The sequence below is a fragment of the Gavialis gangeticus genome, unplaced genomic scaffold, assembly GCF_001723915.1.
Source record: "Gavialis gangeticus isolate Ggan-Ray unplaced genomic scaffold, GavGan_comp1, whole genome shotgun sequence".
Taxonomy (NCBI): Eukaryota; Metazoa; Chordata; order Crocodylia; family Gavialidae; genus Gavialis; species Gavialis gangeticus.
Window position 1 is genome coordinate 121,704,169 of NW_017729024.1, and position 12,344 is coordinate 121,716,512.

Genomic DNA, 12,344 nt, shown 5'->3' on the forward strand with positions numbered 1-12,344 from the left:
CTCTTCCTCAGGCCAATACATACCAACAGCATGACTAGTTAGTTAAGCCTTTCTAAAATAATCCTTTGGAGAAAATAATCTCTGCAATAATTTACCAAATGCCAGTAGAATAAATAAAGTGGAGTCAGAGAGGAAAGTTTTTGGAATTGGTCACTAGAACAAATACTAAATAATTTTCTTAGAAACTAGTCATGCTGTTGGTATGTATTGGCCTGAGGAAGAGTCAGCAACAGAGAAATACAATGGAGCGTTCATTGTCTACCTTCAGAAGAAGAGAGGAAAAGAGGTGATGCACAAATGTTTGCTTCTTGGGGGATTTCTGGGTGAATGATCAGCTGGCCATTCCTTGAGGCAGAAAACAGAGAGACTGAGCTGTCTTCTCCCTGGACAATAGCACAATATAAAATGGGAAGTTTAGTGGGGAAATAATCTGATTAGCAGACATGAAGCAAAATAGTTTGAATAAGCTCTGGATCAAACGTAACTTTTTGGATGCTTATCTGAATTCCACGTACTTTAGATATCCACTTGTCACTATGGCTAGGACCAGAAATTACACCTAAACTATGGTATAAATGATTGGAAACCAGTTTAAAAGCTGCTATTGGAAAAAGTTGTATGTAATAATGTCATTAAAAGCAGTATTTTAATGCCTTTGCAGAAGGGAACAAAATTAAGGTTGCAAACAGGGACAGAAGTTACACATAAACTAGTATAAGTGATCAGAAACTGGTTCGGATCTGTAACACAACAGACATTCAATGCACATAAACTGCTTTCAAAATGGCCAAAACAGATTTAAGATAAACCTAGATGGATGCAGTATCAGACAGACTAATTTAGGTTAAGTTGGTTTATTGAACTTCTGTCCCAGATCCCCTCCAGATTCAACTTAATTCTCAGTGTCCCAGCATCCCAGGATGCTTTGCACCTCCCTTGCAAACCCCCCTTGAAGGTTGGGCAAACTAGTCTTGGCCCAGGCTGTCTGCTCCAGCCAAGCAGGGAGCCATGCTCTAGTGCTGCAACCTCCCTTCCCCCCACCCCCCGGGCTTCTGGCCTGAACCACTGCAGGCATGTGCCTGCATTTCTGGAATCAAAAGCGAATGTCTGTTCACTTGCTTATTGGTTCAATGACGTAGCTTAGACAAACCTACAAAGACTCAAGTGATTCAGCTTTGGGCTTTTTGACTGGCAGTTTTGATTTAAAAAAAAAAAAGGAAAAAAAAAGGATTAGAGAAAGTTGGTATTCATCAGTCAATATGCATGCTTTGTATGTGTTCAAACCACTAGACATGTATCTTGACCAGTAGCTATTATACACTGTCATTGTGCTTATTTTTAAAAAATATTTAATGGATCAAGTTTGAGAAAAATGCTAGGTTCTTAAGGCTTGTGTTCACTTAAAAATACCACAGAATAGTTTAAACTCAACTTTATAGTTTATATTTACTTGAGGATGTATTTCTAAGAACTTTTGAACTGCCAGACTGTTAGTAACTTTCTTTCCATTTTCCAAATGTTTTTCTTTTGCATTAGCAAAATTTACATAATCTGAAAAAGCCCTATCACTACTTTGTCTGTTGTGGGGAATTGAAAGAATCTCAGATAAATTGAATTCTTCAAGATTTGAAAATGGGACCTTGTGCATCTGGACTTTCTCTGTCTTTAGATGATCACTGTTGCTTCACTTCCAAGCATCTTTGATCTTGAGCTAACGTGTCTGCCAACTCATCCTAGTGGAATCATTTATTAAAAGAATGGTTCCACTTTATCTGCCAAGTTCTGAGATAAGAATGGAAACCACCAAAATTAATGCAACTGTGTTTTACATTATAACAGTATAATTAGCATTTTTCAAAGCCCTACACTATCACCTAATTAAATCGGTTACTGTAGTGAGGTGTGCAGGTGTTGTTCCGGGTTGATGGTGAGAGCAGTTACTATTCTGAGGCCAAAAATGTGTATAGCAATAAATCCAGATTGAAGGAATTGTCATTAGCACCATGGCCTGTACTCATTGTGAATTAATTCCTTAACATTTTAAGAATTGTGTTCTGTGGAAGTATCTGATGTTAGGAATCAGACCTTTTTGGAGGCCTTAAGTATTGGTTGTAACCATGTTATCATGGTTTGGTCAATTTATGAAACAAACTGAAAGAGCTCTTTTTGCACTGTTAGAGTTTGGAAAATGCGGGGAAGTTAGTAAACAGTGCGTGTGTCTACACAAGATATTGACTGTACAATAGCTGAAAAATACTGTGCAGTAGTGTGTCACAGCACGAATAGAGCAAATACACTAATGTACAGTATTATTTAGCTATATACAGTAGCATCCCCTAAAAGACGTTCGCCAGTGCCACTGCAGTAACTCTGATTATTGAGCATTTATTTAGTACTTGCTAATACAAATACTAAATAAATGTGCAGTAACAACTGCATAGTAGCATCTCGTGTGCCCAGTAAGCTTAAAAAAAGCAGGTACTTAGCACTAACTGAAGTGTGAATACGTTTAGAGTACACTAAGTACAGGATAGCTTACTTCACTTTTAAGTGAAGTAATTTGACTTCCACAAAGGTACTTTTGAGTGGACTGCAAGTGCTCTCCTGGGGAGTTAATGCAGAATAAGCAGAGTTCTGTAAATTCACATCTTGACATGTGCTCAGTTCCCTGTGTAGATAAGGTTTTAGTTTATCGATTCAATATAGTAAATATTCGAGTGTTAGTTTGACTTGTTTTCTAAAACTCTTGGTGTACAAGTAAGTTGGACTTATAAGTCAGTGGTTCTCAATCTTTTTTGTACCAGGATCCATTTGTAAATATTGATGGCCAGTCCCAACCCAGTAAATAGTTTAAGTAGAAAACATCCCTTTGGCCCTACCAGTGCTCCTCACTCCCAACCCATGACCCCCTGGCCCTGCCTGCTGCAATTCAACAGCCCCCAAGTCCTGAAGCCCTGCTGGTGCCCCTCACTCCCAAACTGCTGCCCCCAGACCCCAGCCCTCAGTGTGTGAGGCAGAGGGTGGGTTGGCGTGGTGCAGTGTGGAGAGGGGAGGATATGTGTGGGGCACATTCCCCGCCCCCAGATTTGTGAGCCCACAGCAGGCATTGAACTGCAGCCTGGCTAGATTTGCACAGGCAGGAGCTGCCTCTGTGGCCCAGCAGGTGGGACCCAGTGTGGGAGTGCAGAGTGAGGCAGCAAGACTTGTTGCTGCCACCACTTCTGCTGGGACACCTCATGCTAGTTGCACCACCATTAGCATGAGGAGGAATGGATGGGGGATGCTGTGCTGCCCTCCTCCTGCCACCAGCTGTGCACGCATTGAGCTGCAGCTCTGCCCCACCATCATGATCTGACCATCACTACTCATCTTAGGCCACGGCTCTACCCTGGAAAGGGGGTGGGGTGGGGTGGGGTGGAAGATAGTGTGGGCCACAGTTAGCCACTGGTGGTGGGAGAAGTTGAGGGCACCCCACTCCCCCCCTGCAGTTTCCCACGTTTGTCTCCTTGAAAGGAGAAGCCATTTTTAAAGTTTGTTTGCTCATGACCCTTTTGTATATTCTTGCATGAGCAAACAAACTTTAAAAATGGCTTCTCCTTTCAAGGAGACAGACGTGGGAAACTGCAGCTTTCCCCTTGCAGGCTGGCAGAGTTCTAGCCTGCAGGAGGCTGCTTGGGGCTGGGGGAAGCAGGAGGAGAGCAACCAGGCAGGGGGCACCATGTGCACACATGCTCGTGGCAGCCAGACAGCATGGAGAACAGCTCCCACAGCTACCTGCAGGCAAGTCTTTGGGACACAGGGTGAGGGGTGGAGGGCCACAAGCAATACATTACAGGACATGGGGGGAACATATGACCCCACAGGTTGAAAAACGCTGTTATAAGCCATACTTGCTTATTGATATCCTTGTTCTATCATACTTATAAATTCTGCCAGTATGTAAAGTGCTTTGAGCTACTTCTGTGGAAGGAACTGTGTGAATGCAAAGGACAACTGTTATTTGATCACTTTTATTTACTCTTAACTATGCAATGGAAACGCACTGATTTTGTTTCTTATGGTTTGCTAATTAGCCTCAGCCATGTTTTTTTTTTTTTGAAGAAGGAACTCTGTTTACAGGTTGTGTAGGTGGCCTGTTGGCCGTGCTCAGTAATACTCACAATATTACTAAGCGTTTCTGTTCTGCTAGGGAACAGAAGAAGATGGCTGATGAGGGCTGGATCTGCAAAGAAAGAATATGAAACAATATAAGGAACAAATTTTAAAGAACTTTCTTCCGACTGGGGCCCCTCAGATAAGCACTTTGTAGATATTTTGCATTTCATATGGTTTAGAGCTTAAGTAGGCAAAATTTTAAAAACATGACAGTAAAGTGAGTTGTAAATGAGACGGACCAATGAAGATAGCCATGGATAGGGCATATGGCAGCACATAAGTTGTACCTTGAGATATCTCCTAAAAGCAGCCTGCCCTCCTAGCAGTGACAAGGGGTTAAGGTAGGGGTGGATAATTATTTGGCCCTGGGGGCCATGTAGGGTGTTTTGATGAGTTGTGGACCAAGTCAGCATGCTCTCCCCCACACCCTGCTTCAATAAATCACCAAAACTCCCTGTGTGGGATGGGGTCACAGGTCAGGGGAGAGTGGTGTTCAGAAGCCAAGGGATGGGCAGGCAAGGCCAGGATTGCTTCATGGGATCACTGGGTAGTGACAGTGGGTCCAGCGTCCAGTGCAGGGCCATGTTCCACTCCCTTTGTGCCCCTGCCCTGTAGGGGGGTGGATGTGTGGGGGATTGTGTGTGGGGTATCAGGAGGATGGCTGTGTGGGGGGTGATTGTCTGGGCACTAGGTCCCTGGAACCAGCCAAGGGTGAGGGGAGGGAGAAGAGGGCAGAGGGTGTGTACAGCAGAGCTTGCTTAGGCATTGTGGTCTGCAGCTGCCCCTGCAGCACTCCACATGAGGCCAACCCCTGCCAGGGGCAGCCCATGCCATGCTTCCATCCACACCTGCCAGCCTAGCCCCGGCCAGCGCACACAGCTTACTGGAGGAGGGGCTGTGGGAGGCTGCTTCCAGTGCAGCTGCAGCTGCCCTGTAGCTGCTGAGTTTCCCTTGCCTCCAGTGGCTGCTCCTGCTGTGCCACTCCAAGTGGGGAGGAAGCTCCAGGTAAGTGGCTCCTGCCCCATCACGTGGGCTCCTGTTCTAGCTCCCAGCTGCCTTCTATTCACTCAGCTGCTCATGCCAGGTGGGCTGAGTGGGTGGAAGGCAGCTGGGAGCTGGAATTGGAGCCCCACATGGTTGGGCAGGAGCTGGCCAGCTGAAGTCTCCTCCCTGCATGGAGCAGCAGAGCAGGGGCAGGAGCAGAAGGAGGATCCACCACTGGAGGTGAGGGGAGCTGAGCAGCTTCCAGGCAGCTGCAGCCATGCCAGGAGCAGACCCACCAGTAAGATGTGCGCACTGACCTGGACTGGGGTCAGTGGGCATGAGTAGTAGCACAGGGTGGGGTGACCCAGGTGGGGCTTGGCCCCATGCAGAGCACTGCAAGGGCAGCCACAGGCCAGATCCAATCAGTTGGCAGGCATCCCCTGTGGGCCAGATCTGATCACTTGGCAGGCTAGATGCGGCTTGTGGCCCATACGTTGCCCACCCCTGCGTTAAGTCAACAAGCAGGTAAAGATAATAAAAGGGAGGATGTAGAAGCTGACAGTTTAACCAGATTTAAAAAAGGATTATATATATGTATGCCTGATAAGTCCATTAGTGGGTGTTAAAGTTCACAGCTGCACTCTCTAGATTAGTCCTTTGAGGGTCTCTGAATATTTGAAGCTGTAGGGGAGGAGGGGCAGTGGACAGATCAGTCTGATTAGGACCTACATAAATAGCTGCCACTTAGCATCTATTAGCTGTCATTATGAGATACAGGATACTGCGCTAGATGGACCTGTATGCCATTTTTCGTGTTTTTCTGTTCAGATTCATAGCAGTCTTTATAAATCAGAAATTCTGAGGAGTTCATTGTCATCCTTTTTGCTCTCTCTGTTATCATCTTGGATCATCAGAAATATACATTGTAGCTATTTTTATACATCAAGAATGCTCAATATTTTTCTTCTATCAGCTCTTCCTGGGCCAACCTCTCAAAATGTTTTTGTGATATTTAAGTATTTTTGCTGAACACATACTGAGACTAATAATTTAGTATGCAATTTATTATCCAGCCAGAAATATGAGAAGAGCAACAACACACAAACTATAACTGCAAGTGTTATTGCTTTTAAAATCAGTAAATTGTATAAAGCTTTAAAGTTCTAAGATTCAAATATTGTATGAGATGTCATATTTTATCAACTGTAGTTGATTGTAACCTCATTAGCTAGTAACAATTATGCTACCTGAAATAAACTAATATTTTAAAGACACAAATTATGCATACTAATTGAGAAATCTAAGATTATAGTTCCCATAAAACTACCATCCTTTTCTCTGTCCTCACATATTACTGCGTATACTGATTATGTACACTATGGTAAGATATCATTTCTCATTGGATTACGGTTGCTGTGGGAACCATGTCTTTAAATTTCAAGACTGTTATATATTTAAATTATCAATCAAAATGTTTTAATTACTTAGTGGGTTTTTTGCATTAAATTAGTATTTTTATGAGAAAAGAGAAGAAATGTGATCATACTTTCAAATATATTGTTATATATATTTTGCCTTATCATTTGGCACTCCTGACGCAAACATTCTCTGCTATGTCTAGAATTCTTTAACATAGTATTATTAAAATGTAAGGAATAATGTTTATTCTTTGCTGCATGTGCAATGTACAATTTACAAATGTTTTAAAATAAAATCAAGTACTTTTCCAAATATATCCAAGGCCATTATTTAGGAAAACAGCTGTCTCTGGGACAAGTCTTATTTAATTTTAAGTGTATAGGGCCTGTACACATGCAGTGAGGCTGCTCCAATGTGCTATAATTACAGTGCATCAGAGCAGACTCGATTAATCAATTCTGTTGGATTGTGGTAATTACCACGCTTCAGCAGACTCTAGCGTCACATGCAAGCTGCAAGCTGTCCATTGTAGGCCAATCCCCATGTATATGTGGAACCCCAATTGCTTCAGTGGGAAACTGTTCATGTGTAGCAGCATGCAGGATTGGACCTTAAGCCCAAGTCAGAACCAGTGCATTTCACTCTGATTCTGAAGAAAACCTGAGCAGTAGCTTAAGTACATCCATATTAAAAAGAGGGCTTAAGTATGGATTGTTATACATGTGCTTTGGGAGTGCAGGGGAGGAGGGGTCATTCAAGCTTTAGTTAAAGCACACCACCTCCATTTTTCAGCACAAAGACACTGATATACGTAACACTCTGGGCGCTTTAATTAGAGCAGCTCTCAGAGCCGCTCTAATTAAAGCCTCCCTCCTCCCCTGCACCACATGTATAAATGGCTCTACTTAAGCCCTCCTTTTAATATGGATGTACTTAAGCTAACACTCAGGTTTTCTCCAGCATCGGAGTGAAAAGCATTGGTTCTGATTTGAGCGTAAGTTCCAATCCTGCAAGCTGCTACACATGAACAATTTCCTACTGAAGCAGTTGGGGTTCCACATACACATGGGGATTTTTCTACACTGGACAGCTTGCAGCTTTAGATTAAGGACCTAACCCAATGGAAAGTTTAGCGTTTTATAAATGTGGTATTTTGAGACTCTCTGAGTACTGAAAACATTGGAAAGTGTTCAGAAAGGGGTTATAAGGATGGTTCAAGGTCTTGGAAATCTGCCTTGCAGTGAGAAACTGGAACTTAGCATGTTTGGTATATAACCAGTAGGTGATTAAGAAATTATTTGATCATGTCTATAAGCAACAATATGAGGACTTGGCAGAAACCAGCAGCTGAAAGTTCTAGCTGAACAAATTCAAACTGGAAATAAGGTAAAAATGTTTAAATTGGGGATAATTAACTGTTGAAACAACTTACCTAAAATGTAGTTAATTCCTCATCACTAGACATCTTTAACTCAAATCTAGATGTCTTTAGAGACCCACCCAATGAGAAGTCATGTAGTTGATTGAGTAATTACAGGTTGAAGTTCTGTGGTCTGCATTATAGAAGGTCAGGCTAGATGATCCCCTCTTGTGTTGTATTTTTGTCATGTTAGATTATATTTTTACATATAATCAGAAATTATTTTCAATAATATAATAAAAAGATTTCTAATTTCCAAAATCAAGTTAACTGTGAAAAAGACATGCTATAGTAAAGTTTAAGGAAAATACTGTATTTGTTAATAACAAAGTATCATTACTCTTGGGTTCAAGTGAATAAGACACAGTAAATTTTCTGTATGTGCTAGTAAAGACTAATAAATTAAATCTGAAATCATTTTTCAGTTCAATACTGTATATTGATTGAACTTGTCTTATGCTTTTAAATTGGACTGCAAAAAATCTTTGGATAATAGTATAATAAAGCAGGGTAGGAGAGTTCATTAAAAAGTCTCTAAAGTTATGGTAAGCTTTATACCTCTTTTCTGTATTTTCCATTACATGTGAGTCTTGTACTTCATTCTGAGCAAACAAGATTACTGTCCTCTTTCTTAACTTTAAAATAAGAAAATACCTTTTAGTCTAGTATACATTCCAGTGACCCTCTCATTTCCGGTGCTTTTTCACTATCCTGCTGGGTTTTGGTTGAAGCTGTGTGGGGCTAAGGACATAGGCAGGCCAAGGTTCTTTGGGTAGATGTGATATCTTTTATTAGACCAACTGAGTAGTTGGAAAAAAGTTCTTAGCAAGCTTTTGGGTGCAGTCACCCGTCATCAGGCATAAGGAGTCTCTGCTGAGACTCCCTATACCTACATATTTACATTTTCACTGACATCCCTCCACACTTTTAGCTTCTCTCATTCCTTGGAGTTTCAGACCAGCAGAGATTCCCTATGCCTGACAAAGGGTGACTGCGCCCAAAAGCTTGCTAAGAACTTTTCCCCCAACTGCTCAGTTGGTCTGATAAAAGATATCTCATCCACCCAAAGAACCTTGCCTTTTCACTATCATAGCATTGCCAAGCTGCAGTGACATTGTAATTTTATTGCCTACACTATTATCACTACAGAATTAATTAAAAATTGTGTTAACAGGAAAGCTTAATTGCAAAAAGGAAAGGTGTGTGGGTGTGTGCTCTCTACCTATGTGCATTGGGAATAGTCCTGCTGTATATTTAACTAAGGAGATATAGTAATTTTCATGTTAAAATGACAAAATTATTCTGAACAAATTAAAATGTTTACTCAGGACTAGATCCTACACTCCATGTCTATGCTAGCTTTTATGAAAGGGACCACAAGTGAACTGCTGCCTCTATTTGAGCTAGTGGCAAAATTCCCATTTGAGTTCAGTGGGGCAGGATATAACTCTTAAATGTGAAGAAAAAGGAGAAATTTTGCCTCAGATTCACATCTGTGCGTCCAAAATATGCATGGGTTTTTTTCCCTATCTTTGGGCAGGGCAGGGAGTGGGGATGAGTACTGAAATTCTTGTCCACCAGAAATCCTGTTTTTAATTATTATCATTTTTAAAGATACCAGATATTTAGAATTTTTTTATATTTGCAGTATAGCTCAGAAATAAATCTTGTACTTGTTGTATTTCCTGCATGGGGAGGAAGGTGAAGTGGACTTTATAAGCTAAAGTAAATATGCAAACAAAATGCCAGCTGAAGTAATTTGCGTTTTCCTTTCATAGGCACTTCAGGATCTGGCCCTTTTAACAAATTTTAGTCAGTAGCCAGGAGCGAACTATAAATTTCTATTGAACTTTAAACAATCTATCAAAGTTTCTCTGATCAGCCTTTTTTACTATCTTATCTTGAGCCCTTTTTTTAATGACATCTATTATCAGATTGAAATGGCGATTGAGACACTGCAAAAGTCTGATGGTCTGTCTACTCACAGAAGCTCTCTTCTCAACAGCCATGTAAGTTGCCTCTTCTTCATGTAAACTAATCTCTTGCCTGTTCTGCATGCTTAGCCTGCTTCCAAATGCTTGTTTTGTTTTATTACTTTTTTCTTTGCCTCTTAATCTTCTCTTCTAAGTTTCTTATTATCTTATTCAGCATCTCCCATGGCTATTAACATAGGTGAAGTGTTGTTACAACACATTGTAGAGTTCCTCTCTTTTGTAGGGTGTGCATTGTATAGCAAGGGTTAACGTATTTCTGTATTGCACAAGTTATACTTCAATGTTAAAATAACCATTATCAAATTCTTAATTATTATAGGTTTGATATTTAAAATAAATACAGTTAACTATAAAGATGAGTTTGTACACACTAATAATTTTGCAAGGGGGTTGGAGAAGGGGATAAAGGGGCTGACATGAATAAATCATATATTTTCAGTTGTTTTAAGGTATCTTATTACTTTATCTTGAAAAATTAGTTCATTGGAAGAAGATATAAGAATGCTGAAGTTCTGTAAGGTGATGTTAAGTATTTTTAGTAAATGTCTTAAGATGGTGCCTTTTGGGGCTGAAAAAAAATGAAAACAAGCTATTGCTATGAAAGCAGCATATATCTTGCTCTTTTTGCCTCCTTGCTTTATTCATACTTTACAACTCCTACAGTAAAGCATTTTTGATGAGTGAACTTTTTTGCCTAAGGTGGTTGTTTGTCTGTGTGTGTGTATTTAGATATATGTATAAATAAATCTAAATATAATAGTAAAGTTATTTAATAACTTTTGTACAGAGGAAATTAGAAAATAAATTGTCAGAACCTGTCTTTCCTGAAATGTATTTTTTCAGCTGATAGACATGCATCTAACAATTATATTTTTGCTTGGTACACACACACAGATTCACAACTCAGACTTAACAAAGCTATACTGAGGATATGATTTTTTTGTATCTTTCTACCAAAAAAAGAAAGAATGAAAAACATAATCTAATTTTTGTAGAAAGTTTGTTTGTAATATCTGTTGATTTTTATGGTGCTAAAAACAATAACTTAGAAATCAAATCTATTACATATTTTCTTCTGAAAGACTCCCATAATTTGAAGCTAAAACCAACAGTATCATGTGGAAGTTTCTCATCTTGATATAAAGAAGCATGTGGGGAGTCTAAAACTTCCTGGAAGAGAACCAACCTTAGAAACTGCTCCAGTTGTATAGTGAGAGATTGAATAATGTGATGAAATATACATGTGATAAAAAGACTGTGTTCTGGTTTTAAAAAATGTTGTTCTGAAAAGACTGCCTAGAAATGGCATTATCAAGGTTAATTAGATGCCACGGTAAGAGAGAACTTTGGCAAAGGATCAGGTTGTACGTTAAAAATGGAAATAGAGAGACCTGCTATTTTGCTTTGCATCCCATACGGAAGCACGGAGTCCTTGACAACAAATCAAAAAAAGTGATAAGGCCACTTTATCTTGAATAACTTATTCTACTACATATATTATAAACACAGTTTACAAATATTTTCAATTTACAATATTTGCACATGATTCCTGCACAATGTGTCACTGATTTTCTTGTTGATTTTCTTTATCAGTTTTAAAGACCAGTATGTAATAATTATAGGGATGTGTTTTGATTTTGGAACAGAAGCATGTTACTGTATCATGGCAATCTTTACAGCCCAGGTCAATCAATTAAGAAGTTGATAAAGCAGTGGTCAAATTTATTTGATGGTTTACCTATTTTTAATGCTATGCTTATACACTGACTTCTGACTCAAGTATGAACTACAGGAAATTTCATGCAAGTTTGTTCTTTCTCCCTTTCTCAAGGTACCCTTCATTTTGTTTTCCAGTGATCCAACATTATTTAACTGCATGGAGAGACACCCATTAATGTCAGTAGGCTTTGGATCAGGCCTGAAATGCTGTACATTTCATTAATACAGTATTACCTTTCACTTCATAAATATTGTGTTCGTCCAACCTTAGCCCTCAAAAATATTAGCTTAATAATTTGGCTTTCTATAGCATCTGTTAGATTTTCTGGAGTTTTGTTGCCTAAATTAATGTTTGGGGTTTTTTATTAACTTCTAATGTCTCCTCTAATTTTGTTTTTCCTTTTTACATGAGTTGACAACTAATTAATTTATAATTTAATGGTGCATAAGTATTGGAGTTCTAGTGAAGCCAGGGTCAGTTTGGCAGTTTTTACTGTGTAAACACTTCATACTTATCCATCCTTACACATTATTTATACCTTAAAGTCAACAAGCTACAATTAAAAGCCTGAACACAGCAGCTCTAGAATTCTCATTCTGCATAGCAAAATATGTTTTGAATGAGTTGTTTACTATAGTCATGTAATGTTTGT

The 12,344-nt window shown here is 39.7% G+C and overlaps 1 protein-coding gene across 2 annotated transcripts in view; it reads left to right on the forward strand.

Annotated features, from left to right (window-relative positions):
* RFX3 (regulatory factor X3) overlaps positions 1-12,344 on the forward strand; it is a 299,582-nt gene that overhangs the window by 213,134 nt on the left and 74,104 nt on the right. Inside the window, exon 5 of one of the 2 annotated variants that reach the window (XM_019517634.1) lies at positions 9,913-9,987. The exons of the other annotated variant lie outside the window; for it this stretch is intronic. Coding sequence (XP_019373179.1) covers positions 9,913-9,987 — 75 coding nt within the window. The remainder of the gene's footprint in view (positions 1-9,912; positions 9,988-12,344) is intronic. 2 annotated transcript variants of the gene reach the window in all.